The 27,612-nt window shown below is 54.2% G+C and overlaps 1 protein-coding gene across 3 annotated transcripts in view; it reads right to left on the bottom strand.

Annotated features, from left to right (window-relative positions):
* The window catches only part of RHBDL3 (rhomboid like 3), a 43,062-nt gene extending 15,928 nt beyond the window's left edge, over window positions 1–27,134 (bottom strand). Inside the window, exons 1-6 of one of the 3 annotated variants that reach the window (XM_060133761.1) lie at window positions 27,015–27,134; window positions 25,483–25,506; window positions 11,498–11,656; window positions 7,218–7,442; window positions 3,889–4,037; window positions 1,529–1,641 (exon numbers count right to left, since the gene is read on the bottom strand). In XM_060133761.1, the coding sequence (XP_059989744.1) occupies window positions 1,529–1,641; window positions 3,889–4,037; window positions 7,218–7,442; window positions 11,498–11,656; window positions 25,483–25,506; window positions 27,015–27,125 (781 nt within the window). In that variant the 5' untranslated portion in view covers window positions 27,126–27,134. Of the gene's footprint in view, window positions 1–1,528; window positions 1,642–3,888; window positions 4,038–7,217; window positions 7,443–11,497; window positions 11,657–23,910; window positions 25,102–25,482; window positions 25,507–27,014 lie in introns of those variants that run through there. The other 2 variants (XM_060133762.1, XR_009537507.1) reach the window with 2 other exon arrangements.
* Between the last annotated feature and the right edge of the window lie 478 nt (window positions 27,135–27,612).

The following is a 27,612-nucleotide window of genomic DNA, read 5'->3' as shown; positions in this document are numbered from 1 at the left end:
AAGCCCCCGTCTGCCTTTACACCATCTCCTTCTGCACTGGCATCACTGGGAAGTGATACCTGCACTGTCTTCCCGCTGGGTGTCATCTGGTTTGGGCGAGGCCTGAGTCATCTTGAATCTATGTCTGTCTTCTAGGTTACTGGCACTCCCATCTAATTAACTACCAACTGCAAGTGTTACGAGCATCTCTCCCGTTCCTCGCCATTAACCATCCGGGTCTCTGAGTATGTCGGCACGGAAAATGTGGCTCTAAATCCCCAGATGTCGACCCTCAGGGGTGTGTCAGTGGCTAAGTAAGTCTAGCACACAGAGATGTTCATCAGACCTTTTTTCAAGGATGCAGAAGGTGCTGGATTCTGGGAGAAGCTGGTGTGAGTGCTGTCCAAGGTGGCCAAGTTTTTAACCTCAGCACAGGAGTGAAGGAGACAGCGCTGGGCCAATCTCCCAGGCTGAGGGTTCACGAACTAGCAGACCAGCCTCTCATGGGATGGGGGTGTGTGGTGGGACCCTTCCCTCTTTGATTCCTGAAGTCATTCCACTTACTTCCAGGGTCCCTGCCTGACCACTGTTTACAAAGCTGACGCTGCCCTGCTCTCCTGATGACAACTTCAATGCCACTCAGAAAGGATTAAGATCTTACTTAAACGCACACACAAAGCTCCCCTGGGTACAGCTGTCAGGGGGGAAGAGCTGAGGCGGCAAACCTTGTAAAGAGAAAAGCCAGCGATAAAGGTGGAAACATCACGAGGGAGATCCCTCTGTTCAGAAGCCCAGTTGGTGCAGACTTTTCCTGCAGAAATCTGCTCTGCTCTCCCCACCTCATCCCAGTGCACCTCCCCTGCCACTGGGGAGGGGGATAGGGGGCTGGCCACTACCCTCAAGCCCACAATGATCACTATCATCACCTGCCATGTGTGCTGAGCCAGCCAGGGCCCCAGACTCCTCCAGCCGGCACGAGTGCCCACTACCTCCTAGGCCAGACTCTCTCCGGCCAGCCGTGGGTCAATCAAGGGCCAGCCCGGGCAGAGGCAAGATCCCCCTTAGGGTACAGGTGCTGGCCTGGCCAGGGGAGGTACCTGGCTCCACCCACTCCTTGGATGTCCCCACAGGGATCTCACCTCCCTTGAACGGTTTATTTCATCCTTCACCTCACTCCGCCCTCTTCATGCCTGGCAGGCAGATCTCATCAGTTCCCTCTTAAAGCTTAACAGGGCCAAGAGAAGGTAAGGCATGTCCCCAAGTTCACACAGCTGCAACACAGGAGTGTGAAGACTGAAACTCCGGTCAGTCTGCCTGTTCCAAATCCTGTGCTCTCCCCTCCTTTGTCATCACATGCCTCCCTCTCTGGGTGGCAGTTCCCTTTCCAGTATCCCCAGGGAAGTGGGGAGATTTGCCTGGAGGCCAAGCCTAGTAGTCAGGAGCCTGGATGGTGAGGGTCCTCTGGAAGTTGGGGCTTGCTTGACCTCATGGGGTCTCCTAGCTGCCCTGGGGAGGTTCACCCCTGGGGACACGGGGCCCACCTGCCTACCTGCCACGACACCAGCCACATAGACAAGCGCAATGCGGGTTGCTCCGTGCACCATCTCCAGGGGTACCCCCACCAGGAGCTGCAGCACCACGTTGAGTCCCAGGTGTTCTATCCTGTACAGAGAGATCACATTCATTCATCCATTCATCTAGCATGCCACGATGCTGGGGATCCAGTAGTGAGCAAGACCCTATAGCTGGGAGACCTGGTGGTCTAGTGGTTAGGACTCAGTGCTTTCACTGCTGTAGCCCGGGTTCAATCCCTGGTTGGGGAACTGTGATCCCACAAGCTGCGCTGTATGGCCAAAATTAAATTAAAAAAAAAAAAAAAGACCCTATAGCTGCCTTTGAGGAGCTCACAGTCTAGGGGGTGGAGGGGAAGGAATTACAATGCAGACAGACCATTTTAGAGTGTTCCTTCCACCCTCCCTGCCAGCTGGGACAGGAACACAGGTACAGGGCTGGGGGGTGACTGGCAGTGTCTGCACTTGCCAATGAGGGGCTAACAACGGTCAAGATCCAGCAACTCTAGGGAGGGTGGGAGGGAGGGAGATGCAAGAGGGAAGAGATATGGGAACATATGTATATGTATAAGTGATTCACTTTGTTATAAAGCAGAAACTAACACACCATTGTAAAGCAATTATACTCCAATAAAGATGTAAAAAAAAAAAAAAGATCCAGCAACTCCATCAGTTGACACAAGAGAAGCTGAGGCTGTGTGACTTAAAGTCACACAGCTGGTTAGTGGTCAGGCTGGGACCACGGCCCTGGTCTCTGATGTGCGGGACCTGGTCCATTATCCAGGCTACTCAGTCGCTCTGGCTCGCTACTGTATTTGTAAGACCTACTGATATTTAAAGAGAAAGATGTTTTCCAAACAAGTGCAAGCATGAAAGATATCGTTAGAGCTTAGTATATCAAAGTTATCCTCCAGTCCCTGTGGTGTCCAGATCTTGGCTCACGAGGAGACTGAAGCATAAAGGGCCTCCCCAACCCTGCTCCTCAGCCTGTGAAGCTGAAGCTGGGACACAGCAGGCAAGGCATCCATCTGCTCAGGCTCAGAGTGGAGACATCCATCAACAACCATCTAGAAGTCTCCTCACGCCAAAGCACCCTTCCCAGCACGTGCAGCCAGTTAGGGGGTGGCTCTTGTGCCCCCTTTAGCGGCTCAGCAGGAAGGGAGGCTCACAGTGGAGCTTCCTCTTGGCCACTGTGGGTCTTTCTGCCGAGGAAAGAGCCATGGGGGCCGGGATAATCCTCTCCCCATTGGCAATCCCAGGGACAGGCACCCACAGGGCTTTTCCATCACTTCTCTAGGAGAGTCTGTAGAAGACACCGCAGAGGTCTGGTGTCTGGGGACTCTGATTTCCCAACTCCATGCTTCTACTGTGTAAAAACAGTCTCCAGCCAAGACCATGCTCTTCAAGGGACTTGGACCTGGGTGGTCGCCTGGTCCTTATCATGGGGTAGGACGTACCACTGAGAACTGATTGCACTCCAGGCCCCAAAAAAGGCCACACGGCTCTACAAACAGAAACTTTAAGTATTGCCAGAGTTCCTCAAGAAGACTCATGCCACCATATTGCGAGACCTCCTTTCAATAAATCTGTCCTTTATTTCACTTATGGGGCACTCACATACGTGGTTTATGGACAATGAACCTGGTGGCGGACCACATTTCCCTCTTTGCTTTGGCCGCTAGGAAGTTCAGAATAAATTTATAACCCACTTACAGCAAGTACATAGCATCACATGCTGTGTATATGCTAAAAAGCTCTCTGCTGGCTTTTTAGCATTTTCCTCTCTCTATTTTCCCTTTCCCATACACTTTTTTTTTAAATAAATTTATTTACTTTATTTATTTATTTTTTGGCTGCCTTGGGTCTCCGTTGCTGTGCACAAGCTTTCTCTAGTTGCAGCGAGTGGGGGCTGCTCTTCATTGCGGTGCACATGCTTCTCATTGCGGTGGCTTCTCTGGTTGAGGAGCACAGGCTCTAGGCACGCAGGATTCAGTAGTTGTGGCACACGGGCTCAGGAGTTGCAGCTCGCAGGCTCTAGAGAGCAGGCTCAGTAGTGGTGGCGCACAGGCTTAGTTGCTCCGCGGCATGTGGGATCTTCCCAGACTAGGGCTCAAACCTGTGTCCCCTGAATCGGCAGGCGGACTCCCAACCACTGCGCCACCAGGGAAGCCCCTCCCATACACTCTTAATAATTTACTCATACAGTTCGGTATTAGATAAGTTTCAAGAAGCCACCTCAAATCCTGTGTCCAGGCAGATAAAAATAAAAAATATATTTCAATCCAGGCTCTCTGGACCAGTTATTTTCCCACAGGGACTCTAGATAGAGTGTACTCACCCCGCATGCATGAAGATGTAGGTCAGGTAACGCCAAGCCTGTGCTCGGAGCTGTGGATGGTAAACCAGTGAGTTCTTCAGGTATCGTGGATGGGTCACCTGCAGCACAAATTGGTCCAGCGACACCCCATTATAGAGGAAAAAGGCAACCTGGATGAGAGCACAGAATGAAGAGAGCCTGTTACTAGGTGTGAAACTGCCCAGGAACCCCGCTTGTGCTGACCTTTGGAATCCCTACGGAAGGAGGGACATCCCTACGACCAGAGCCAAGCTAGCTCTGCACCATCTCTTACCCCACTTCTGTTCGATTATTTTGTTAAATGTTCACAAAATGGTCTCTGCCCACATTTCCTCGGTGTTAAGCAGGAAGGGTTTGTAGGATTTTAAACTTTAATTCAGATAATAACTCACGTACCCACTTGGGGGCTGAGGCAATTCCACATAAGTTGATTAAAAAAAAAAAAACCTGTGGTAAAATACACATAAGGTAAAATTTACCATCTTAACCATTTTAAGTGTACCGTTCAGTGGTATTAAATACATTCATAATGTGCAACCACCACCAACATCCATCTACAGTATTCTTTTCATCTCGTAAAACTGAAAGAAACTCTGTACCCGTTAAACATTAATTCCCATTCCCTGCCTCCCAGCCCCTGGCAATCACCATTCTGCTTTCTGTTTCTATGAATTTGACTACTCCAGGGACTGCATATAAGTGGAATCATACAGTATTTGTCTTTTGTGATTGGTTTATTTCACTCAGCATAACGTCATCAAGGTATAGCCCTGTCGTAACACATGTCAGAATCTCCTTCCTAATAATCCTCTGTATGTATCTACCACATTTTGTTTATCCATTCATCTGTCAACGGACACTTGGGTTGCTTCCACCTTTCAGCTATTGTGAACAATGCTGCTATGAACATGGGTGTACAAATATCTCTTTGAATGCCTGTTTTCAATTCTTTTGGGTATACACCCAGAAGTGGAATTGCTGGACCATGTAATTCTGTTTAATTTTTTTGAGGAACTGCCATACTGTTTCCCACAGTGGCTGTACCATTTTCCATTCCCACCAACAGTACACAAGTGTTTCAATTTCTTTGAATTCTCACCAACACCTCACATAATTGTTCTTTTTTTTTTTTGGCTGCACTGTGTGTCATACGGAACTTCCCCGTCCAGGGATTGAACCTGTGCCCCCTGCAGTGGAAGCGTGGAGTCTTAACCACTGGACCGCCGGGTAAGTCCCACATAAGTTAATTTTAAAGATGACTGATGTGTACTTGTTTAAGCCCTAAGAGAGTATTTATTTGAACTATTTTTTCCTGGAACTCTTTTTCTTTCTTTAAATATTATTTATTTATTTGGTTGCGCTGGGTCTTAGTTGCAGCAGGTGGGCTCCTTAGTTGCGGCTTGCCAGCTCCTTAGCTGTGGCATGTGAACTCTTAGTTGCGGCATGTATGTGGGATCTAGTTCCCTGACGAGGGATAAAACCCAGACCCCCTTCACTGGGAGCACGCCACCAGGGAAGTCCCCTGGAACTCTTTCTAGAATGCAAAATTCACGTCCCTTAATTTTAAGGATGTCTCAGGTATTGATCTGGGCTATAGGAGTGATGTCTTCTCCAGTAACTGATAGGGGTTTTGTTCCTATACTAAATGGTCCCAAATTCTTGTGTTTCTTTACGACTCACGTTTGCTTTTACATTTTCTTTTGTCCTCTCCCGCAATGCCTGGGTGTCAGCATGGTGTTGACCAGGTACTACAACAAGGTTCTTACTTCCTATTGTTGGTTGGTAGGGGGCCCCTTCTAGTAGCTTCCCACCATGTTCACTCTGTTATGGACTCAGAAAACCAGGTTACTAGAACTGTATGTAAAACAAAAAACTTGGGCTTTAGTATAAGGTCTGTGAAACAGTTATTTCATCATTTTCCAGTTTCTTCTGGATTGGTGGCTCGAGATTACACAGCTGAGGTTTCTGAAAATCTGAAACCAATCTGGACACAAGATCTGACTCCTCTGGATGACCTTGGGCAAATTATTTTAATTTACTGGTCCTCAGTTTCCCCATCTGGAAATGGGGATACTAATTCTTACACTTCCACGTGATCGTGAGGTTTAAAAACGATAAAGTACGTGAGGAGCAGGCATGCACTGGGGGAAGGCAGCTGTAATTAGTGTGTGGTTAAGCCCTCCTGGGCTGAGCCTGGGAATGGCTCAGGCCTCCCAGCAGCTGGACTCCCGGGGCTCTCCGGGAGCCATTCTGCCCACCTAACAACATGGGTACAGGTGGCCTGGGAGCAAATACAGCTTCCAAGTCAGCTTGTTATTATTGGTTCTCAAATAGAAGTTAATAAGTAGACCAACACAGTAAGTGCTTGGAAAACAAGTCCAAGAATATCTCAGAAAAATCACAACTTCCACATGTACTTGGATGAAGCCAGAACAACACAGGAGCTCTAGCCTGCAGTCCAAATATTATGACTTAGAAAAAAAGAAGAGGGACGCCATGAAGCTTAATGATCCTGCAGTTTGATTCAGCAGGAACTTTACAAGAACATATGCAGGGGCGGTAAGTAGGCCCCTGGTTCTGGAAGAGAAACGATGGAGATTGTTAAACGCCCAAGGGAAGCCAAGCATTGATTAGTTCAAGAGCTGGGGTTGGGAGGCCCGCTGGTTCTTGGGCTGAGGAGCAGAACGCATTCAGAGTTCCTCATACAGGAGCGCTGATGCAGAAGGCGGTACTCTGGATTCTGCTGCATAAGCATGAGACTTTTAGAATAACAATAGGTATGGATGATTTCCTAAGGGGAGAATGTTCTTGCAAAATACATGAAGCCCACATCTACCTGTTCATATAGGCTCCCTCCCATATGTATTTGTGCAATGCTTTTGTGTTCAGAAAGCACCACCTGCCGTTCTCTGGCTCTAAATAGGGGAGTCCTGTGGGAAAAGGAGGGCAGGTCTGGTTATTCCTACTTTACAGGTGTCCCAGGGGAGCACATGACTCGTCCACGTTACTCACTCCAGGAGGAACTAAAAGAAGGTGTCTTCATGAGTTAGCCTGGCTAAATCCCCCGAATCAATGAACTACTGACATTGTTTTTGCTGCTGTTGGTTTTGGTGGAGGTGGTCACGTGGGGATTTTGCTGCAGGGCATATTGCTTAAAGTAATGATCTCTGTAATCTCTCTACGGTCTGGGGGTTATAACAACACTTGCGTGCCCTGTAACAGGGCCTGACTTGCAGTGACTTGCCCTTCCCCTCGTGATCTCAGATATCCTCTTGACCCTCCGGCAGCCCCTTCCCCACCCTCGTCCTTGCCTCCAGCAGCGTTACTGTGATCATGAACCAGGGCGGTGGGCAGCAGGTGTAGCTGTCGTAGTACCACTTCCGGTCAATCTCCCGGGGCAGGGTCTCGTATGCCACGTGGCGGATCAGTCGCTGGGAGAAGTTCAGCCCCTTCTCCTCCAGCAGGGCCTTGCTGCAGAGCCTGCGGTTGCCCTGCAAGATGGCCTGGCGGAAGCTGTTGGACCGCTTGTTGCTCATCTACACAGGAAACAGGGCAGGGGAGGGGGGTCAGAACCGGAGTCTCAGGGGAGCCCCATCCCGTTTTCCCAGCCAGCACATTCCTTAGACCAACCAGGCCTGATTCTACCTTCCTCTTTCTTCTGTAATAATAGTTAACAAGAAGTTAAATGTAATAGTTAACAAGAAGCAATATTCACTGAGCTCTTATGTGTCAGGGGCTGTTCTAAGCACATCACAGCTTGGCTCATTGATGCAACTAGTCTGCCTGCTAGATAAAGACCATGAACATCCCCATTCCACCAGACAGGAGACCAAAGCATAGAGAGTTTTAGGAATCCATCAAGTTCAAACCCAGTAGGGCTCCAGAGCCTGTATTCATATCCCTTCCACCCACTTGTCCATTATCCATCACAATTTCCTGAGCAACTACTAAGCATCAGGTGTTGCCAGACATGGGGATACAGTGGTGCTCAAGACAGATAAGTAACCAGCAATAAGTAACGGTTCAGAGTGAAGGCTGCTGCGGGAGCACACAGGAAAGAGTCCAACCCGGTCCCAAGGTAGTCAGGGAGGGCTTCCTGAAGGAGGTGGCATGGGTGAGAACTGAAGGATAAGTAGGGGTCAGCATCCTTGGTCCCCGGAACCAGAACCCAAAGCTGTGCTTGTGGAAGATCATCAGCCCTGAGTGCCTCCAAGGGAACTGTGATGCTCAGGGAGCCCCAGGACTGGCCCCTCCCCAGGCAGAGTCCTGGCTGCCTCACCCAGCGGTCAGCCTGACCCCCAGAGATCAGAGGCGGTCCAACTGACTTCCAGCCTCCCAAGGCTTCTGTTATCTCCCACCCACCCTCCACGACCACACTCTAGACCCTTCCTACGGGGAGATGTCCTAAAGACACAGCTCTCCCAACCCCAGAGCTCACAGTGCCACCCAGGGGCTGCTCTGTGGTTGCTGGGTGGGGATTATCTATATATTCCTGGGACTGTGGGCCCGGCAGGGACATCAGGTTAAAACTGAAGGCAGGAGTCCAGACAGGGCTGGGGAGGTGAGCCAGCCCAACCAAGGCACATGGGTTTGAAGCCCTGTCAGGGGGCAGGGAGCTGGGGAGGATCTGGGTTCAGACCAGGCCAGGTGGAACAAGCCTCCATCTGCAGTGCCCCGTCCCCTCTCCTGGGTTCGGCACATACCTGAAAAACCTGGCTTAAGCCTCCCTCATCCAGCAGGCCTTCCTGGATGAACCCCTTCCAACGATGCCCTATTCCCATCCCCCCACGCCTGCAAAGCTTGGGTCTGGTTCTTAGTGGCTTGGCGGTTCTGTAAATGCGGATGGGACTTGGGGCTCCATGATCACTACAAGCCCAAGATAAGACCATGTCATCAAATTAGTTTGTAGCCGTCCTCTCCCCCAATCCCTGGATGTGTACATGCACATGTGCGTGTACCACACATATACTCACAAACAATACATCTGCAAGACCCGTGGTGGGAAGGAGCTCAGCATAAACACAGGAGAAGCAGTGTGTACACACATACACACTCACCATTCAGCTGTGCCCCGATGTGCCTAGAACTGTGCCGGGCACAGCAGCAGCCATGGTCTCTGGCCTCACGGAGCATACAGGAGAGACAGATGCATAAATGGCAGCAAAAGAGGATGTCATCTTCATTATTTGGTGTGTAGTATTATCCCCACGTTATAAAGACGGGGATGAGAGCTTGGAGAGCGTAAGTAATTTCCTCAGGGACCCGCAGTTATTAAATCACAGAGTCAGGATTCAAATCCAGATCTGCCTGACTCTGGAGCCCATGCCGGCTCATGTGCAGCTTTTTTTTTTTTTTTTTTTTTTTTTTTTTGCGGTACGTGGGCTTCTCACTGTTGTGGCCTCTCCCGTTGCGGAGCACAGGCTCCGGACGCGCAGGCTCAGTGGCCAGGGCTCACGGGCCCAGCCGCTCCGCGGCCTGTGGGATCTTCCCGGACCGGGGCACGAACCTGTGTCCCCTGCGTCGGCAGGCGGACTCTCAACACTGCGCCACCAGGGAAGCCCTCATGTGGAGCTTTTGTGCCAATTAGATAAGGGAGCCTCTCCTTCCAGGTGGATGCACCCATTCCAGGCCTTGCTGAACAAAGCCCAGGCCAGATTTCAGCCCCCATTCCTCTCTCTGCCCGGCATCCTTGTGCAGTCCACAACCTGCACACCCATACATGACAACCCTGGCCACTCAGCTGTAATGCAATGTGGTCTGTGCTATAAGACAGGCCTGTGCAAAGCACTGCGGGGGCTCTGGGTAAGGTTGGTTCATTCTGCCTGGGTTGGGGTGGGAAAGGGCTCACAAAGGATGCAGAGGAGTTAACCTGGTGGAAGAACATTAGAGGCAACAAAAACTTTCAAACACTTCTTCTTATTTAATCCTTGCCACAACCCTGAAGAGGGTCTCCTTTGGCTTCATTTTACAAATGGGAAAACCGGGGCTCAGTTTTGCCACTGAGTGGCAAGGGCAGAGCCTGTCGCAGGACCCAGGCCCACCTGACTCCAGCCCCTGAGCTCTCTGCCCTGCCCAGAGCTTCCCCCCTGGTGAACCCCTTCTTAGTCTTGGCCTCCAGGGCAGCCCTGCTCACAAGAATCCGGGCTATGGCTGGCTGCTCCAGCTCAGAATTCAAATAGAGAAATCTCGATGGTAACAAGTGATCTGCTGTTGCGAATTCACACGGACGAACCCCCAGCTGGAGAGAAGCAGCTCCCCTGGCCCAGCCATGCCCTCACTCTGCCCTGGGCTGAGCAGGGCATGCAGCAAACACGCTGGTGCTGGGGCTGTGGACGAGCCGATGCAGGCTCAACTCCGTGGGCTGGTCTTTGCTCGCACTGCTGGGTTCCCAGTCACGGGGCTCACCTCCACGGCCCATCCCATGAATCCCAACTGTCCCCAACTCCCCTGCTTACCTGAGCTCTGCACCCCCACCCTCTGGGAGATCTGCTCCCTGGGTCCACTCTGAACAGCAGGTTTCTTCACCACTAAAAGCCCTACAGCTGCTCCCTGCAATCACGCTAACCTCTGGGCAAAGGCAGGTCCTTAATCAAGAGGCAATTAAAACAATGCCAAAGCCCACGCATACACATCAGAGAGCAAACCTGGCACGATGGCAGGTCCTGGCTCCTCCATCACTGATGCTTTTGAATTCCAAGAGCCTGGGGACTTCACACCAGTCATTTCATGGGTGACAAGAAGAGGGGCGACTGTTTCCATTTCACCAACAGGGAAACCAAGTGGGGCCTTCCGGCCTCGTGTTCACGCTGCTAGTTCATGCAGCTTCTACCCATCCACCCCACAGAGGGATGCTTCCTGCTTAACCCCACTGAACCCCACTCCAATCCCGCCACAGTAGCCCTCGGGACAGCACAGCAGTAACCCCAGTGAGGAGGAAGTCCTGACTCCAAGACACCAGACCACTGGGCAGGACTCACGGGCCTCCCGTCTCCAGCCCCTCCGACAACCCAGGACAGCTGCCGGCAGGTCTGATGAGCTCCGGCCTTCACCCATGCGCCCCACTGCTCCCGAAAGGTCTGCCCTGATCCTCCCAACATCCACTCCCCAGCTCCTCTCCTGCCAACGATAACCTCCCACCTCCCACTCCAAATCCTTCCTTTCTGTGGAAATGACCCCACTCCCAGCTCCACGGGTGGGCACTGATTGGTTTGATTCAATCAGCACAACCCACTGGCCCAATCTAGGCCAACTGGAGGAAGGAAATCCCAGGCCTCAGTGGGAGCTACCGAGTCCCTCTCCTCCCCTGCTGGTGAGGCCTGAGGGCGTGAGGGCTGGAACAGCTGCAGCCACTTTGCTGCCATGATGGTAGCGTCTGGAATTGCCTGGGGCTTTTTTGAGTAGTGCTGACACTGCAGAAAGCAGAACTGACAGATAAAGAGAAATTGGGTCCTTGGTGATTTCCTTTCACCTGCTGAAGCCTGCACTTTTTCAGTGCTGCAGACCAACAGATCCCATTAATTATCCAAAAGGATCCTCTAAGCCACACCCCCAAACAGGCCTCTCCCGGTGGCGAGGGGCCCAGAGCGCTCACCAGGTTGACAAAATCCTGGTAGCCGATCTGCCCGTCGGCATGGCTGTCGGCGAGAGCCAGCAGCACCTCCCTCTTGTGCGGGTCCAGCTTGGAGCTTTGGCTCTCCAGGAGGCTCCGGAACTTACATGTGCTGATGTAGCCCGTGTTCCCAGGGTCAAACTGAGGGAGAAGCACACACAGCAGCGGGGTCAGAAGGGCTCCGTCTCCCTCTCCACACTGCCCCGGGTGCCCCATCACCGTCACCACTCACAGCTCCTGTCTCCAGCCCTCTGCTGACAGAGGGCTAGGCGGCATCTGGGATGTTTCCAAGGCCCCCAGGGGAAACATCCAAATAGGGCGGACAACCACTTACAACCCTAGAAGGCCCTGGAGACCTTTGAGATCGCCCAGCGCAGCCCTGTGGTGTGTGGAGAAGGGAAACGGAGGTTCAGAGAGGTTATTACTCTCTGCCCTTACTCCTGACCCTGGACAAGGGGAAAGAGGGAATGAAAAGGCGATGAGTAGAGGAACATGAGGAAATCTGGGGCCTGGGGCAGAGGGACTGAGCGGGGAAGGCACGAGGCCCCGGGCAGCGGGGAGCACAGCCTGGACAGCGCTTCCGCATCTGCCTGCCAGCCCCTCTCCCACGCCTGCACCCACGTACACCCCACAACCTGCACACGGGGCTCCCCAAAGACACTGTGCTCTGAGTGTTTGGTTGTTTTTCCTTATTTTTGGGCCATGCCACACAGTATGTGGGATCTTAGTTCCCAGACCAGGGATCGAACCCGCGTTCCCTGCATTGGAAGCGCGGAGTCTTAACCACTGGACCACCAGGGAAGTCCCTGGTTGGATTTTTGACGCTGCCCTTTTCCCTCTGCCGCTTTGCACACGTGGGCACCTCTGCCTAAGACTCCCTCTCTCCCCTTGTCTCCCTGGGAGACTCCGACTCACCCTTCCGACTCCTCAGATGTCCCGCGTCCAGGGAGCCTTCCCCCAACACATGATCTGCATCCCCTGCATGTCAGACAGCCCTCTGGCCTCCACCCTCCACTGGCCTCCATTTTCAACTCCTTGCAGGTTGGTGCACAACTTTCCCCAGGGCTTATAGCACAGAGCCGGGCAGAGTCGGCACTCAGTGAAGATTTGTTGGGTGAACAAGTGGATGTTTGGGTGAAAAGACAGGTACCCGTTTTCCAAGGAAAGGCTCACAGGTTCAGTTAGAAAAGGGGCTTATTCATCTCTCCCAGAGAAGCACGTAAGCTTTCTGTCACCCTTCCATCGCCTCTCCTTCCCTGCAGAGCCCAGTGTCCCCACTCAGTACACACTAACGAGCTGCCAGTTTGCCCAGGGAAGTCCTGTTCACAAACCTCGTCCCCACATGAATTCACTGCACACGGAGGTGCTGCTGAGATTTTAAAAGGCAGACAGACGTCCGCGTGTGCATGACAAGGGGGCCCGAAGACCGAACCCACCTTTCCCTCTTTTCTGGATAAGGTCAGTGAAGACTATTTTCGGAAGGCTGATGCTGTGTGCAGCCTGTCTAAGACAATCCAGGAGAAAGAGCCAAGAGTCACAAGTCATGACTCCTTCAATTCTCCCCAGAACTCAACGAGAGAGGACCTCTCTAATGAGGCCTATTTAAACATCTGCCTGTGTACCCAATCCTCCACCCAAAATACCAGATTTCAGGGATGACACCTCTTCGGTTCCCACCATCGAGTACTTTAGGAAACTCACCTACCCTCCGTTCCAGGAAGACCTTTACGAGTAAAAACGCCTAATATTTGCTGAGTGTTTTCATGGGGCCAAACATCACACCAAGCACTTCATGTAAATATATGATTTCTTTGATCTCCTACCGCGACCTTATGAGCGGGTCCTATGATTAGATCTCCATGTCACAGATGAGGAAGTAGAGACACGGGAAAACAAGCACAGAGAGGTTAAGTGACATGTCTGCAAGTGGCAGAGCCAGGATTCCAGACCCGGGCAGCCCGGCACCGCCTCTAACCACTGGCTGCCGCTGACCGTCAGCCTCTAGGGCCTCTGCTCTGCGGCTCAGAAGCCAAATGTCAAGGGTCAAAGAGGTGAGTGCAGGCCCGGGGGTGGAGGGGCTCCAGGAGCCTCACGGACCCACTCTACACAGATTTTTTAAGCAGGAAAGAGCTCAAACAGCAACAGTTCTGATCTCCTTATAGCTCAGACAGGAAATGACGCCTGGAGTGGCAAAGTGGAGACAGCAGCTAGGGAGGGTCTCCTTCTCTGCCTGGGACCCCTCCCATCCCCACAGCCTGGCCCCTGCCTGGGCCCACGTGGCCCTCGTACTGGGTGGGCTGACGTGGGGGATGAGAAGCAGCCCCGGGCCCTGGGAAGATCCATCCCCTCCCTAACCCTCCCCTGGTGAGCACGGCAGGGGGCAGTGGGCTGCTCACAGCAGGGAGCCTCTGCTGCCCAGCCCGGGGGGAGGAAGCCAATCCCCGCCCCGGGGGCTCATCCGCGGCTGGGGTGGGGGACAGTGGGGTGGAGGCGCTGGGATCAGGCAAGGGCCCCTCTCCCTCATTCCAGCTCCAGACAAAGGACCACCTGCTCCCCTGCTCCCCCTCCCCCTCCAGGGCTCCCTGCTGTCGTCCTAGTGACAGGGGCTGCCCTGTGGCTCCTCCCCCTACCCCCCACCAGGGCCTGCCAGGCCTGCCCCTAGCACATTACAGGCTCCAGACCGCAGAGAAGGAGCTGGAAGCCGGCCGAGCCTCCCTTCTCTGCCAAAACTCTACCTTTCGTGCCAGGGCCAGACAGCCCAGACAATGGGGGGGGGGGTCATCGCTACGCTAATAATGAGGCCTCAGGGATGAAGGAGGGGGACTGGGGGAAAGGGTGGGAGAGGGAGGGAGGGGCCAGCTGCCTGGGCTCCACAGATGTACACGGGACACCTTCCAACCACAACCCCAAACACCTGGGAAGATGAGGGCAAGAGCCCTAGCTGACAGGGGGCAGGGGGCACGGGGGCGGGGCGGGGCGGGGGGGGTAGTGCAGAGAGAGGGAGCGAGGGGGAGACAAAAAGAAACACACAGAGAGGATTCGTGCAGAGGCGGAGAGAGGTGGGTACCACTGCCCTGACGGAGCTTCTGAAGGAGGCTGCGAGCAGCAAGGCAAAATCCCACTCTGGTCTCAGCCACTTACCAGTTTGTGTAATTGAGGGTAAACATCTCGAGCCATAACTGCGTCAGCCTCATTCATCAGGCAGGGGCGAGCGTGCCCTCGGGGTGCGGTGGGTTGAAGCAAACGCAGGGCTGTGCTCTCCAGGGCCCAGGGCCGCCCGGACTCAGTGTCCGGCTCCACTTGCCTCCTTCAAAGCGAGGAGGGAGCAGCCCTGCCATGGAGGCTGGGCCGACCCTCCTGGACACCATTCCCGCCTTTGGGCCTCCTCAAGGGCAGCTCTGGGGACAGGATCATACAAGCACCGTGGTTTGGAGCTTTGGGGGTAACAAACCCTACAAATGCAATTTCCTTGTCAATAATGTACTGAAGGCCCGGAAGCTCCCCGTCCTGGGTGCTCCATGACCCAGATTCACCCACTTTGGACTGAAGGGGGGCTCTTGGAATGAGGTCTAGGCTGGGTGGGTTGGAGACAACCTGACCGGGGTTAGTCTGGGGGTGGCGGGGCAGCGGGAGGAATGGGGCTGTGAACAGCCGCAGGCAGAGGCCCCTTGGAGAGCCAGGAGCATCCTTGCAGCTGCCTCCCCAGTGCTGTGCAAGGCCAGGTGTGTGTGTGCATGTGTGTGCGTGTGTGCGTGCGTGCGTGCGTGTGTGTGTGAAGGGGGAGCCCACATTCAGCCTGCGTGGAGGCTGCGGACACAGAAGAGGAGGAAAACACAAAGTGACGAGTGACCTTTCCACAGCTCCCGCCCACCTGCCTTGGCCTTGAAAAGAGCTTCAAGACTCCAGGGGCGCTTAATCCCACCAGCACCCAGCCCTCTGGCCCCTTAATCCTCTAGGTCGCCAGTTCTCCCCACCCCCGGCGCCCCACACACGCTCTGCCATATATATCCCATCTCCCGCCCTGGGCCCCCTCCTGGCTCACTTATGACCTTGGATGCAAAAAGGACCCACCGGATTCTCTCTGTACTGTTGCCACCCAGGGCTCTTCCCCTCCTCTGGGGCAAGGAGTTGGGGGAGAGTTCTGGAAGGAACCCCGGCCCCAGCTGCTGTGCCATCTTGGGCAGATCATCAACCACACTGCCTCACTTTCCCCATCCACCATGTAGTAGGAACTCTCCCTTCCTGGGGCGATGTAAGGTGGTCCGTCCCCAGCCCTGCATACCTAAGCATATGATATGCAAATGGGGGCTGGGGAAAGAGACATCTACAGCCCACACAGCCCATGGGAGCAGCTGATCTTCAATTCTGCATCCTTGCTCGGCCAAAGGGCTGACGGGAAATTTGGAATCAGGATGAGGCAGCTCACATTTGGGGGGGGAGGGGGGGAGGTCTGTGCTGTAGGAAGGACCTGGTGACACTGGAAAGAAGGACAGCAGGTCAGGAAATTGTAAGTCATGATCCAGGAGAGCTGAACGGAACCTGTGGTTTTCAAACTGCTCTGCAGAGTTCTAGGGGCTGGGGGACTTCCGAAGCCCAGCGAGGTGGGGCGGGGGTTGCCAAGCGGCCCCGTTCTGAGTTGTTTTCTGTGTTAGCCTTCTGCATACTGCCTGGTTGAACAGCAACGACGGTGGCTGTGTATGCAGAATACCTGCCAGGTATCAGGTGCTACCTCACTGAAACCTCAGGTCACCCCCCTACGTCCTGGTTTGTCTGGGACAGTCCTGGCTTCTTACACCTACTGTCTGAGCATGACTTTTTTTTTTTTTTTTTTTTTGGCCGTGCCTGCGCAGCTTGAGGGATCTCAGATCCCTGACCACGGATCAAACCCAAGACCCCTGCAATGGAAGCACGGAGTCCTAACCACTGGACCGCCGGGGAAGTCCCTGGGCATCATTATTAACAATGTCCCTTTCACCCTCAAAATCCTCCCAATTTGGATAATAAATTATGTGGTCCCCCCATTTAAACCTCACAACAACCCTACGAGGTAGGTGCTATTTTACATGGGAGAAAAACGAGGCACCATGAGCAGAGTTGCCCAAGTTTGAAGAGCTGGTCATTGGTGCAGGTGGACTCACATCCAGGGGGACGGGCCCAGAGCCTGCACTCTCCCATCATTAGGATGCTGTGGCTAAAAAGGGTTCGAGAGACCCCAGTTCAGTCCTCCCATTCGTTCATTTAACAAATACTTGCTAAGGATCGACTACGTGTCTGGCATCACACTAGCTCTATGGACAGGGAAGCAGGTGCAGAGAGCAAAAGAAACTAGTTCAAGGTCACAGAGCAAGTTAGTGGTCAAGATGGAAATAGCTCAGGGTTCCTCCACAGTGGTTGGCTGGTCCAGCATTGCTCTTCCTTGTTTTTCTCTGTCCTGTTCCGTTGTATGAAATATACCTGGCTCAGGGTTTCCCAGTGTGTTTCGTGGAACACCTGGCCCAAGACGGTGCATGAAATAAGGGTGCTGTGGTTGCAGAAGTCTGGGAAGCCCTTTTGGAAGGGCGTGATGTATAAAACCATACTACAGGTTCTTCAAGATCTCACAGTGGAGAATCCTGTCTGATTCTGTTCAGCCCAGCATTTCCCAAACTTACTGGGTCTTCGATCATAAGATTTTTTCACAGTAACACTCCATGGGACACAATCTGGGGAAAATGCATGAATCCATAGCAGCGTTCCTTTTCCCTTTTGTGAAACCAGGCCCCTTTGTCAGTGGTTCCGAACCAGCCTTTCGCCTCCCCCTCATGAGTGGCACAGGCCCTCGAGGCAGCTGACACTTTGTCCGGAGTCCTCCAGCCAAGTTAGAAGCCTGCCGGATCCAGGCCCCAGCCAGAGGGTTGAGGAGGGTGCCAGGCCCTGGGAGTGGCCGAGGAGGAAGGGACTGGCCTAATGGGCTGAGCTGAGCTTCCAGGGAACCAAGCCCGCAGGGTCTGGGATCTGCCTGCTCAGCACCCAGGACAGCAGCGCCACTTCTCCCCTCCCTGCTGCAGGCCCAGGAGCCCAGCCAAGGCTTCAGAATCCACCCAGCGGCAGCAAAGCAGAAGAGAAAGAAGAAAGGAACACGTCTATTTTATAGCTCTTATGTTACGTGTGATCTGCACCAACTCATTTCCAGGACAATTACATGTCTGCTCCCTTCTCTCTCCCAGGGGGATCTCTCCCTCTCCTTCATCTCGAGAGGTCCATGTCCTCAGTGAGGGGTGTGGGAGCCCAGAGGTAGCACCTGGGGAGCCATCCTTGTGCAGACCTCTCACGCCCGGAAGGTGGGGACCTGGAGTCTAAGGAAGCCTCCCATCTCAGGCCCCACTGTCCCCGCTCTGTCCACTGAGACAGAATAATCCCTGGGAAAGGACCACATGGTATGCGTGCCAGGGCAGAGGAGGGTGCAGGCAACTGCCCCTCCCCACTTAGGGGGTTACCATGGCTCATCTGCTGGCTCCCTGCATCATCACCCGGCTTCTGAGCAGAGCGGAATTAACGAGGCTGCCCAGGGGTTTCCAGCTCAGCAGAGCAGTCCCCATCCAACAGCCACAGCCCACCAGGGAACTCAGGCCCATTCAGGGATATTTACAGCCCCATAAATTAGGCCCAGGCCTGCAGCTGCTGAGGTCAGGAGGCGAGGTTAGGGGAGTAGCAGCTTTCTCTAGCGCTTCTGCCTTGCAAATGAAGATGCTAATTCGCCCCACAGAGAAAACCACCTCACACCATCCCCTGACTTTCCCCCCAGACCTGAAATACTCATTGGCACAAATATTTGATTGCTCTTATTCTCGCATCAACCCTAGAGTATAAGTGTGATTCGTCCCATTTAACAGATATGGAAACTGAGGCACACAGAGACGAACGACTTGTCCAGAGGCACTTCAGTGAGTAGAACAGGGTACCATCGGGCCTGCTTTCAGCTGAAGCTAGGAGTGGATTTATAAAGACCTCAAGCCTCCCTGGGAAGAAGAGAGACCAGCTCCTAAAAGCCAGGTTCTGACCCCTCCTGCTCTCCAGTCTCCCCACATGGAGGCACGAGGGGCTCTGGTGCTCCCCTGGGACTTGGCCAGGCATCTGACAGCTGGGGAAGCTTCAGCAATTCGATGATTCCCAGTTACATTATTTCTGTTCTTCCAGCTGCCACCCCAGGGTTCTGGGGGAGGGAGCTCATCCCTCTCAAGGGGTTTCTCCCAGAAGCTCCAAGTCAGGCTCCTGAACATCCCCCCCATAAGTCAAAGAGCTGAACCCCAGGATCTGAGATTGGCAGGCTGATTAGGAAGCTAGAACACCCTCCCATCAGCAGAGAAGCGGAGGACATCCTGGCCTGAATCCAGGCTGAGCCGCTGGACAATTGGCAAATTTCCAGAAAACTACCCAGCTCTCTCTCTCTCTCTCAACACCTGGGCCGTGAGAAGAAGAGCTCTCAGACTTTCCCCGGAAGGCAGAAAGCTGGGGTCAAGTGGGGGCCGCCTCTTTCCTCCAGGCCTGCCCATCTCCACCCTGAGAGCGAGCCTCCTGGAAGACCCTGCTTCTCCCGCTTCAAACCACAGAAGGCCTTGGAGGCACACAGACTCTGAGGGGGCAGCTGGGGGTTGTGACTCAGAGGCAGGCCCCTTGGGTCCCAGGAGCAGACGTAACACCTGTGCTGCCTCGCCCAGGTCCAATCATCAAGGACAACTGGGGACTGAAGCCGAGTCATGGCCATAAAGGTAGGAGTCCCAGGGGAGCTGCAGGCAGGGAGAGGTGGGAGGGTTCGAGCAGGGAGGGGTCTTAATCTGCCCCATCCCACCCCCTTCAGCCTAAACTCATTTCCTCTTGCTGCTTCTCCTGGAATCCACCAAGGGATCCCTCTGGTTCCCCAGAAAAGAGAGAGATCCAGGGAGAAGGAGGGGAGTGGGTTGTCCACAACTCGAGATACACATCAGCTCACTTCCATAATAGAGAACAGCGCCCTGGGCCCAATCTCACAGTCTATCACCAGGAACTGCCAAATCTGAACACTGGGCAGAGCAGGCCCGCCCTGGGGTCTGGCCACGTGGTGCCCGATGCCTCATTCTCACCCTCACCCTCTGCCATGCAGGCAGCCAGTGAGCGGAGGGAAAATGCTTGGGCGTCTACATTCCCCCAGGCAGCCTCTATCCAAACACTTCTCTCCTTTCTTTGGAAAGTTCAGGGGGAACGTGGTTTTCCAGCTCCTGCCCTGAAGAAGTCAGTTTGATATGGTGGAAGGAACCCCAGACTGGGGGATCTGGACACTTTGATTCAAGACCTAGAACTATTACGTGGCCAGAGGTTATTTTGAAAACAGTGTTAATTTCTTTAAATTCCAGTAACGCGGTAACCACCTCCATATTTATCAGGGGTTCACCACACACTGTGCCACGTGCTATACACACACCATCTCATCAGGCCTCACCACAGCCCTGAGGGCAGGCAGCTTACTGATGAGAAAACCAAGGCTTGGAGAGGTCACCCGGCTTGCCCCCTGTCACATAGAGAGGAGGAAAACTGGGACCCGAGGCAGACTCCGTGTCCTCGCCCCTGCCTGAGTCACTCAGGATGCCAAGAAAGCAGACGGAAGCCTGCGAGGCCCGGGTGCAGGAACACCAGTCGGAGAGGGAAAGAAAGCAGAGCCGGGCTCTAGTTGCAGCTCCGACATTACTGCACCAAGTGACCTCAGAAGGTCTCGGACCTCTGTTTCCTCATCTGCAAAGTGAGCAGATCGGACAAGATGCTTCCACCGACCTTCTACTAATCCACAGTCCTTGAGGTGGCGGCAGCCCCAGAAGGGCTGACACAGGCGAGGTGGCCGCACAGTCAGGGCCTGCCCCTGGAGAAGACATCAGAACCCAAGACAACATGTGCAGGGACGTAGCTGGACTTGTTCACTCCAGCATGTGCGTGCCTGTTCCGTGTCAGGCAGGCAGGAAGGCAGCGAGCAACCTCAGCTCCCTTGGCCCCGCTGCTCAACCGCTATCAAATGCCTTTCTGGGAGTGGTCAGGGATAAAAGGGTTAATTCAGCGTGACTGCTGGGGTCACTGGGCCAGGAGCAGGGTAGGGAAGCTGGCTTTGCGGTAGAAGGAAGTCCACAGACTTTAGGGGCCTGGATGCCACCTGATAAGGGGTTGGAGATGCAGAGCCTGAGTAAGGGAATCCCTCTCTGCTGGTTCATCCTGTGTCCTGGGGGCTGACTCTGGGGCAGGTGCTTTCTGTGCCGCTCTTCACTAATCCATGCAGCAGTCTCATCTGAACCTCTTTCCACCTCCCAGAACCCTCTTAAGCCAGCCTGCAGGGCTGCAAATGAGGCAGGCTTCAGGGTCAGGCTAAGGGAAGACCCTCAGGCTGGAGGCAAGGAGGCTGGACAGGGGAGACACTTGGGAAAAGCAAGCAGAAAAATCCTCCGGGCGCAAGAGTCGCTCTCTCTCCAGGAGCCAGGATTGGGAAGGAGCTGGTTTAGAGGTTTCGGCTTTTCCTATAGGGGCCTGGATCTCAGAAGCAGCCCTGTGCTTCTTCCAGCAAATTCTGGTTCCTGGTCAAAAGACAGCTGTCAAATGTCCACTGGGGGTTAAGACTCTGCGCTTGCACTGCAGGAGGCACAGGTTCGATCCCTGGTCGGGGAACTAAGGTCCCACATGCCACTCGGCGTGGCCAAAAAAAAAAAGTCCACTGGGTATCAGACATCACTAAGAGAGTTTCCACTTCCATTTAACTCCCACAGTCATCCCTGGAGTTAAAGATAACCCTTCCCATTTTAGAGATGAAGAAATTGAGGCTCGGAGAGCTCATGTTGCTTGACCCCAATCACAAAATCTGTAAGGCTTGAACCCAGCACTCTCTGACCCCACTTTCAGGGTTCTCCCCAGCAGCCCACGCAAGCAGCTCTGTGTTGTGTTCGTAGCATGTTTATAATTTTGGAGGGATAGTCAAGACTTGTCTGCTTCCCTTCTGGGAGATTAGCCAAGTTAGGGTCCCTTCTTGAGGTCTGGAAAATGCATGCTCCTAGTCGGGAGGGAAAAAGGGAGACAGGATCAAGTTCCTCTCAATTCTCCCTTTTCCCTCTTGCTTGTTTGAGCTTGGAAAGCAATTGTGCTCTGTTGACTTAACAGAACTCGGCTCCAAACCCTTTTGCTCATTAAACATTTGGAGATCTTGAAGGCATTTGTAAGGGTGAACCTGGAAATGGTTTTCCAACCCTGGAAACCTTTTATGGGTTAACGGGCTCCAGCCCCATACCTGCCATGGACCTGCTATTTGACCTTGGGTCCTTGAGGGCATCTCCCTGGAGTTCAGGGAGGGACTGGGAGTGAAACTATCAGAGCATAACCTGAAAAAGAGGAGCTTGTAGGAAACCTATGGGAGCAATAACTAAAGGGGACATTACCTGGGCACAATTGTCAATATCAGGGGAGAAGATCAGAAATCAAAAATAAACCTAACCACATATACAAATTTACTAAATGATACAATTTCTCAATATATAAAGGAAGGCTTTCTTGGGACTTCCCGGGCAGTCCAGTGGTTAAGACGCTGTGCCCTCACTGCAGGGGGCATGCATTCAATCCCTGGTTGGGGAACGAAGATCCTGCATGCCTCGTGGAGCAGCCAAAAAGAAAAAAAAAATTAACTAAGTAAATAAGTAAGTAAATAAATAAATTAAGCCTTTCTTAATAAGTGATGCTGGTGTAACTGGATAGGAATAGGATCTGGATGGAATAAAGAGTCAGACAATTTTTTTTTTTTAAATCAGAGAAAAAACAGTAGGAAACAGAAGCACATATTTATGCGATCTGAAGAGGGAAGAAAAGTGTCTCGGCTCCAAAGCAACATAAGGAATCATGAAGAAAAGGCCCAACAGATTCAGCTGTAGAAAAATAAGACATTTTTACCATGACATTACACTATAATGACGGGTTAATATTTATGGTAACTTTAAAATCTAGTATTTAGGGAAACCACCCAAGGATATGAAAAGACAGTTTCCTTAAGGAGAAGTTCAAACAGGAAACAAACACCTGGAACATCTGGGGGTCAACGTGATGATCTTCAGGTTTCCTGTCTGTTGTAATTTCTGGGACCTGTGAGGAAACACTGGGGAGGGGGTGACGTTGGGTGGCGTGTTACACCCCTGCTTGAGCAGACCAGACAAATGTCCAGGATGCCGGGGGTGGGCGGCGGCCAGGTAAACATCCAAGGGACTGGGGTCACCTATTTTCTGCACCTCCAACTCCCCAAAAGGCATTCTGGCCATTGAGTTGAGGGGTGACCACATAGGACCAAAAGGTCAAGGTCATGGCTTCGAGCCCTTGGATCCAATTAGGGTCATGTTGGGTCAAAGCTACTCTACATGCTGAAGAACCAGACAGCACAGAGGCACCGGTCTAATTCCATTCCTAACACCTGGAAAAAGGTCCCAGCTGATCCTGGTTTGAAACCAGGTGACCACTGGCATCCCCCCCTTGACCCAAGATGGGAAGGAGGACTGACTGGGGCCAGCCTCCCAATCCAGTGACCTCGGGAAGGTGAATTCCAGGACCATATTAGTTTACAGGGATTCTGACGGATGTCATGTGAATCCTACCCCATTCAGCAGAGTTTGGCCCATCAGGGCTATTTCTGTAAGAAATTGTGGGAAGGCTGCCTGCAACCACCAGCCAAACATTCTTTCCTGAGTGCACCAAGTTCACCATCACCAAATCCTTCCTTTAAGTAGGCCCAGAGGAAGAGTCAGAAAGGATAAGACCCCTCAGCTTTCCAAATAACCCGGCGTCCTTCTGAAGCTGTACATCCATTTATGAAGTTTCACACCGGCTTTGCATTCAGCCCTATCAGGGGAATGGTCCAGGTGGGCTGCACAAAGGAGGGGGAACAGACGCAGAGGGACTGGATATCTGCCAGAGGTCAGGCCCCCGCTCAGGAGCAGTTCTTCTCAAACACTAAAGCACCCATAGGAAGGAAAACAACAGAAACAGGCTGCTAAAGCCCCGTGAGGGCTGGGGAGCGGACCTAAGGCAGAACTGATCGTGAGAGAAAAAACTGTCCAGAGTTAAGTTTGGGGAGTTTCTTTCTGAGAATTAATTTTGTCTGTCCAGAATGGTTTCTGAGTGGGCCTTCCCAGAAGCAGGTGGATGCTCTCTGTGACACCCAGGATCTCCCTACAGTGGGACAAATGGGATTTCATAGACCACGCGCTGATATTAGGTGCTATACATTCTCTCTGCTCCCTCAAGTTCCAGATTCTTTCTCCTAAAAGTTTTCCTCCATTCGCCCAAATAGTTCATTTTACAATGTAAACACACACACACGCAGGGATTGGCAAAGGAAATTAATCAAAATGAGAAAGACACAGACAGAGGGAAAAAAAGAATGATACACTTTGTTCTAGGTTTGGATTCTAAATCTGGCAGGAGGTGTGAAGGGCTGGCAGCTTGCTGGTCGTGGCATCTGTGGCAGCAGGCAGCTCCCTCCTGCCTCAGGGCGTCAGGCCAGAAGTGTCTGTACTCTTAAGAGCCAGAGGGAGAGATGGTGTACCCCAGAGGGACAGGAGCGGCGGGATGCTCCCCAAGCCACAGCCAGGCCTTGTGTTGAGGTGGATGACAGCCCCCAATCCCCACCCCAGGCCCACCATGCCTTTCAAGCTGAATTCCGTGTTGTCAGTCCCACTTGGCCGTCTGTCTGCATTTAGCTGACTCCTCAAACTGAACTGGTCTGAAACCAAAGTTGTCAATTTTACAAACCCCCCTGCCCCCAGCCTGACTTTTCCTTCTCCTCCTAGGTGCAGAACCTCAAAGTTATACATGTGGTTCACCTCATCTATTTGGGTCTAATAAGATCTTCCAATTCTCCCATCACCATGTCCCTCTTCCTTTCCACTCCCACTGTCATCTTCCAAGTCAAGGGCTTGTCTCCATTCATGGCAGCAGGCTCCTGGCCAGTTCCTCTCATCCCTGCAACCCATCTCACCTCTATCCCACTCTCACACAGGATCTTCCCAAAGTACTGCCTGGATCTGGTAACAAACTTGTCAAAAAAGCTTTCAAAGGCTTCCCCTGCCTCCAACAGGACGAGGTCTGGTCCGTGCTGCTTTTTCAGCTTTATCTACCTCTCCAACCCAACACGCTCCCTCTGGCCCAACCAGACTGGTCTCTTAAAGTCACACACACTTCATGGTATAGTCATTTTCACCCCAGGACCACAATGCTCACTATTCCCCCACACTGGGACAGCTCTTGCCACCTCTCCTTCTGCATCATGAAACGGGGAGGGAGAAGGAAACACATAACAACAGCACGCAACAGGAGTACCAAGCAAAGAAGAGAACCATTTCCCCGCTGAAGGTCAAATGTCCGTCTCCCGGTTCCAAAGCCAATGTGTGGCACTTCCAACTCCATCCACCACGCCTAGGCTCTAAGCATTGCGAACAATCACATACAAGTTTCCAGCTATGACTCCCCCATCCCTGCAGCAAAATTAGAGTAGAGTCAGCTTTCAGAAGTGCTCATATCGAGTCGCCCTTCAAGGATGGCAGAGATTTGACTTCAGTGGCTCTCTGATGGTGGAGGGGGAAGAGGAAAGGGGACGTTAACCTAAGCCCTTCCCCCTCCTCCCCAGCCCCAAAGGTGATCCCCTGGCATACAGAGAACGTCCCAGGCTTTCAATACATATTATCCAGTGTCTCCCTGGTATAAAACCGGTCCTGGTGAAGTGGCGTTGGGAGGAGGAGGCAGGGAGGGAGGGAGGGATCTCTCAGGGGAGCCCCCCCGCCCCCCAAACCTGGAGAGCAGGACCGTTCATTTCCAGAGCTGCCTTAAGCCACGCCCCCACATCACCGTCTCAGGAGTGCAGAGCTGGGGAAGCCCACGCAAGCAGGGAGACTGCGGGGAGGGCTGGAAGGAACGGGGTGGGGGGGGGGATTTAACTGCTCACATACCTGATCAAACAGGACTTTCCAGTGCTGGTAGAGAGGGAGGCCATGCAGGAGAGGAGGAAGAAGAGAGAAAGAAAGAAACACACTTATCACCAAGGCCTCTGTAGCCTCCCAGCGGCTGCCCAGGCTCAGGGACCCGCGCGGACAAGAGATCAGGAAAACCTGGGAGAAGCTTCCCAAACAAGTCTACACATAGCAAAGGTGGAGAACTCAGGTTGGGGAGAGACAGCGTCCCTCATTCTGGGACAGGCAGGAGGAGAGATCAGCAGAACAAGGGTATCCTCAACAATTCCTAAATAAAGTCGTCCAATTCTGTCCGAGGGCCTCTAATAACTTCTGCTGGCTAAAGCTTATCTCCGTGGGAATGCACGCCCAGGTGCAATTCCTGCAATTCCATCAGACCTGCTGCAAAGGTCTCCACCTGCTGGGGGCCAATGACCCCTGTCAGGAAAATCCACCCCTGCATAAGCATTAACATTTTGCCTGTAGTTTGGGAGTAGGGGGTTTCCGCCTGCACTGAAACCCACCCCCGGCCTCTTTCCAGACTGAGTCTAAGTGATGAGCACATGAGAGTCTGCCAGAGTGTTGGGGCCAGAAGCAAGTGAGGGGTTTAATCACAAGAGTTACAGGGGATACAACCCAATTCAGACTTTCCGGCTGAGGTCTGGCAGGTTGAGGGCCTGGCTTCACTTCCCTGTCCCCACCCTGAGAGGGAACGGGCAGGACGTCTGCCCAATATTTCACCTCTGTTAGCGGGTTAACCTCGGGAGGAAGAAGCTTAAGAAACTCCAGTTCCCAGGACTCCCCAGTGCCGGCTCTGCCCACGGCTCCCAGGACCGGAGGGAGGGAGACACAGGCAGCAGATGGCAGGGAAGCCCTCTAGGGCAGCCCCTCCCTATCCTCGCCCAGGGGACCGTCGCTGGCACCGACGCGGTCTGGGGCTCCTAAGCCCCCCTCTGGGAGCAAAAGCGCTCCCAGCACTCCTTCTCTCCCTCCTCCGGCCGGGCTCAGGGACAGGGGCCAGCTTGAATTTCAATCACTGTCGCGACAGGGCAGGTGCCGGGCGGCAGCTAATCCGGGAGCGGAGAAGGGGGTCGCCAGACCGGTCTGCGCCGCCGGGTTCCGGGGACTCTGCGGCGCCCGCTCCTTCCCCGGACTCGGAGAGCCCGCAGGTCGCGAGTGGGAGGGGAGGGGAGCCAAGCCACTGCTGTGACGCGGCCGCCTCTGCGGGAAAACGCCGTGTCCCAGGCACTGCACCAGCCGCGAGGAGGGGTCTCCGGCGGCCGACGGGTCCCCAGCACGGCGGCGGGCGCTGCGTTCCGAAGGGAAGCCCGGGGAGCCCAAGCAGGGGGTGGCGCGCGCGTTTCGGGGAGACCGGTCCCTCCGCCCTCTCTCGCCCGTGGGGACCCGGCCAATCCGGGGCTCTCCCGCGTCACCCTGAAACCTCCCAGTTGCCCCGCGGGGGGCAAGCCGGGGGCAGCTCTCCCCCTGGAGCCCCCCAGAAAGTTTGCCCGGGCGGGGGAGAGGGCACTCACGTCCTCCGGCGCCGCCGGCGGCCGCTCCTCGGCCTCGGGTTCCAGCTCCTCGATGCGCTCCGCCTCGGCGCAGGCGGCCACTGCGGGGCCCGGGCTGGGGTGCTCGCCCATGCCGAGGCGGCGTCCGGGGCCGGGCGCGGCTGCGGGGCTCGTCCCGGGGCTCCAGGCTAACTTTGCGCCGCGGCGGCCGCGCCGCTCGGAGCTCTCAGTGCGCGCCGCGCCGCCTCCGCCTCCGCGCCCGCCCCCATGGTCCCAGCCCCCGCGCCGCCGTCTTGCGACCCCGGGACGCCCGGCCCTCCGCCGCAAACTTCTCGGCTCCCGCGGCCCCGCCGGCCTCCGCCTCCACCCCGGCCCTACGCCCGGCTCCGAGGCGAGGGCGCCCTTGGGCCGGCCCCGGCCTCCCGGCTGCCCGCACTGCCTTCCCGCTCCCCGCTCCGCACCCGAGTCTCCTCCTCCCCGCGGACTCTTCGGGGGCGGCGCGCAGGCGGGGGCGGGGCTGCTCCCGGGACCACCGCCCCCTAACCCCCCCCCACCCCGGGCGCCACCACCCGGGCCAAATCGGTCAGAGCGCCGCGGCCCAGGGAGGAGGAGGGCTGCG

The sequence above is a fragment of the Lagenorhynchus albirostris genome, chromosome 20 (assembly GCF_949774975.1).
Source record: "Lagenorhynchus albirostris chromosome 20, mLagAlb1.1, whole genome shotgun sequence".
Lineage (NCBI taxonomy): Eukaryota > Metazoa > Chordata > Mammalia > Artiodactyla > Delphinidae > Lagenorhynchus > Lagenorhynchus albirostris.
The sequence above is the reverse complement of the archived record's forward strand: the minus strand, read 5'-3'. Positions and strand labels throughout refer to the sequence as shown.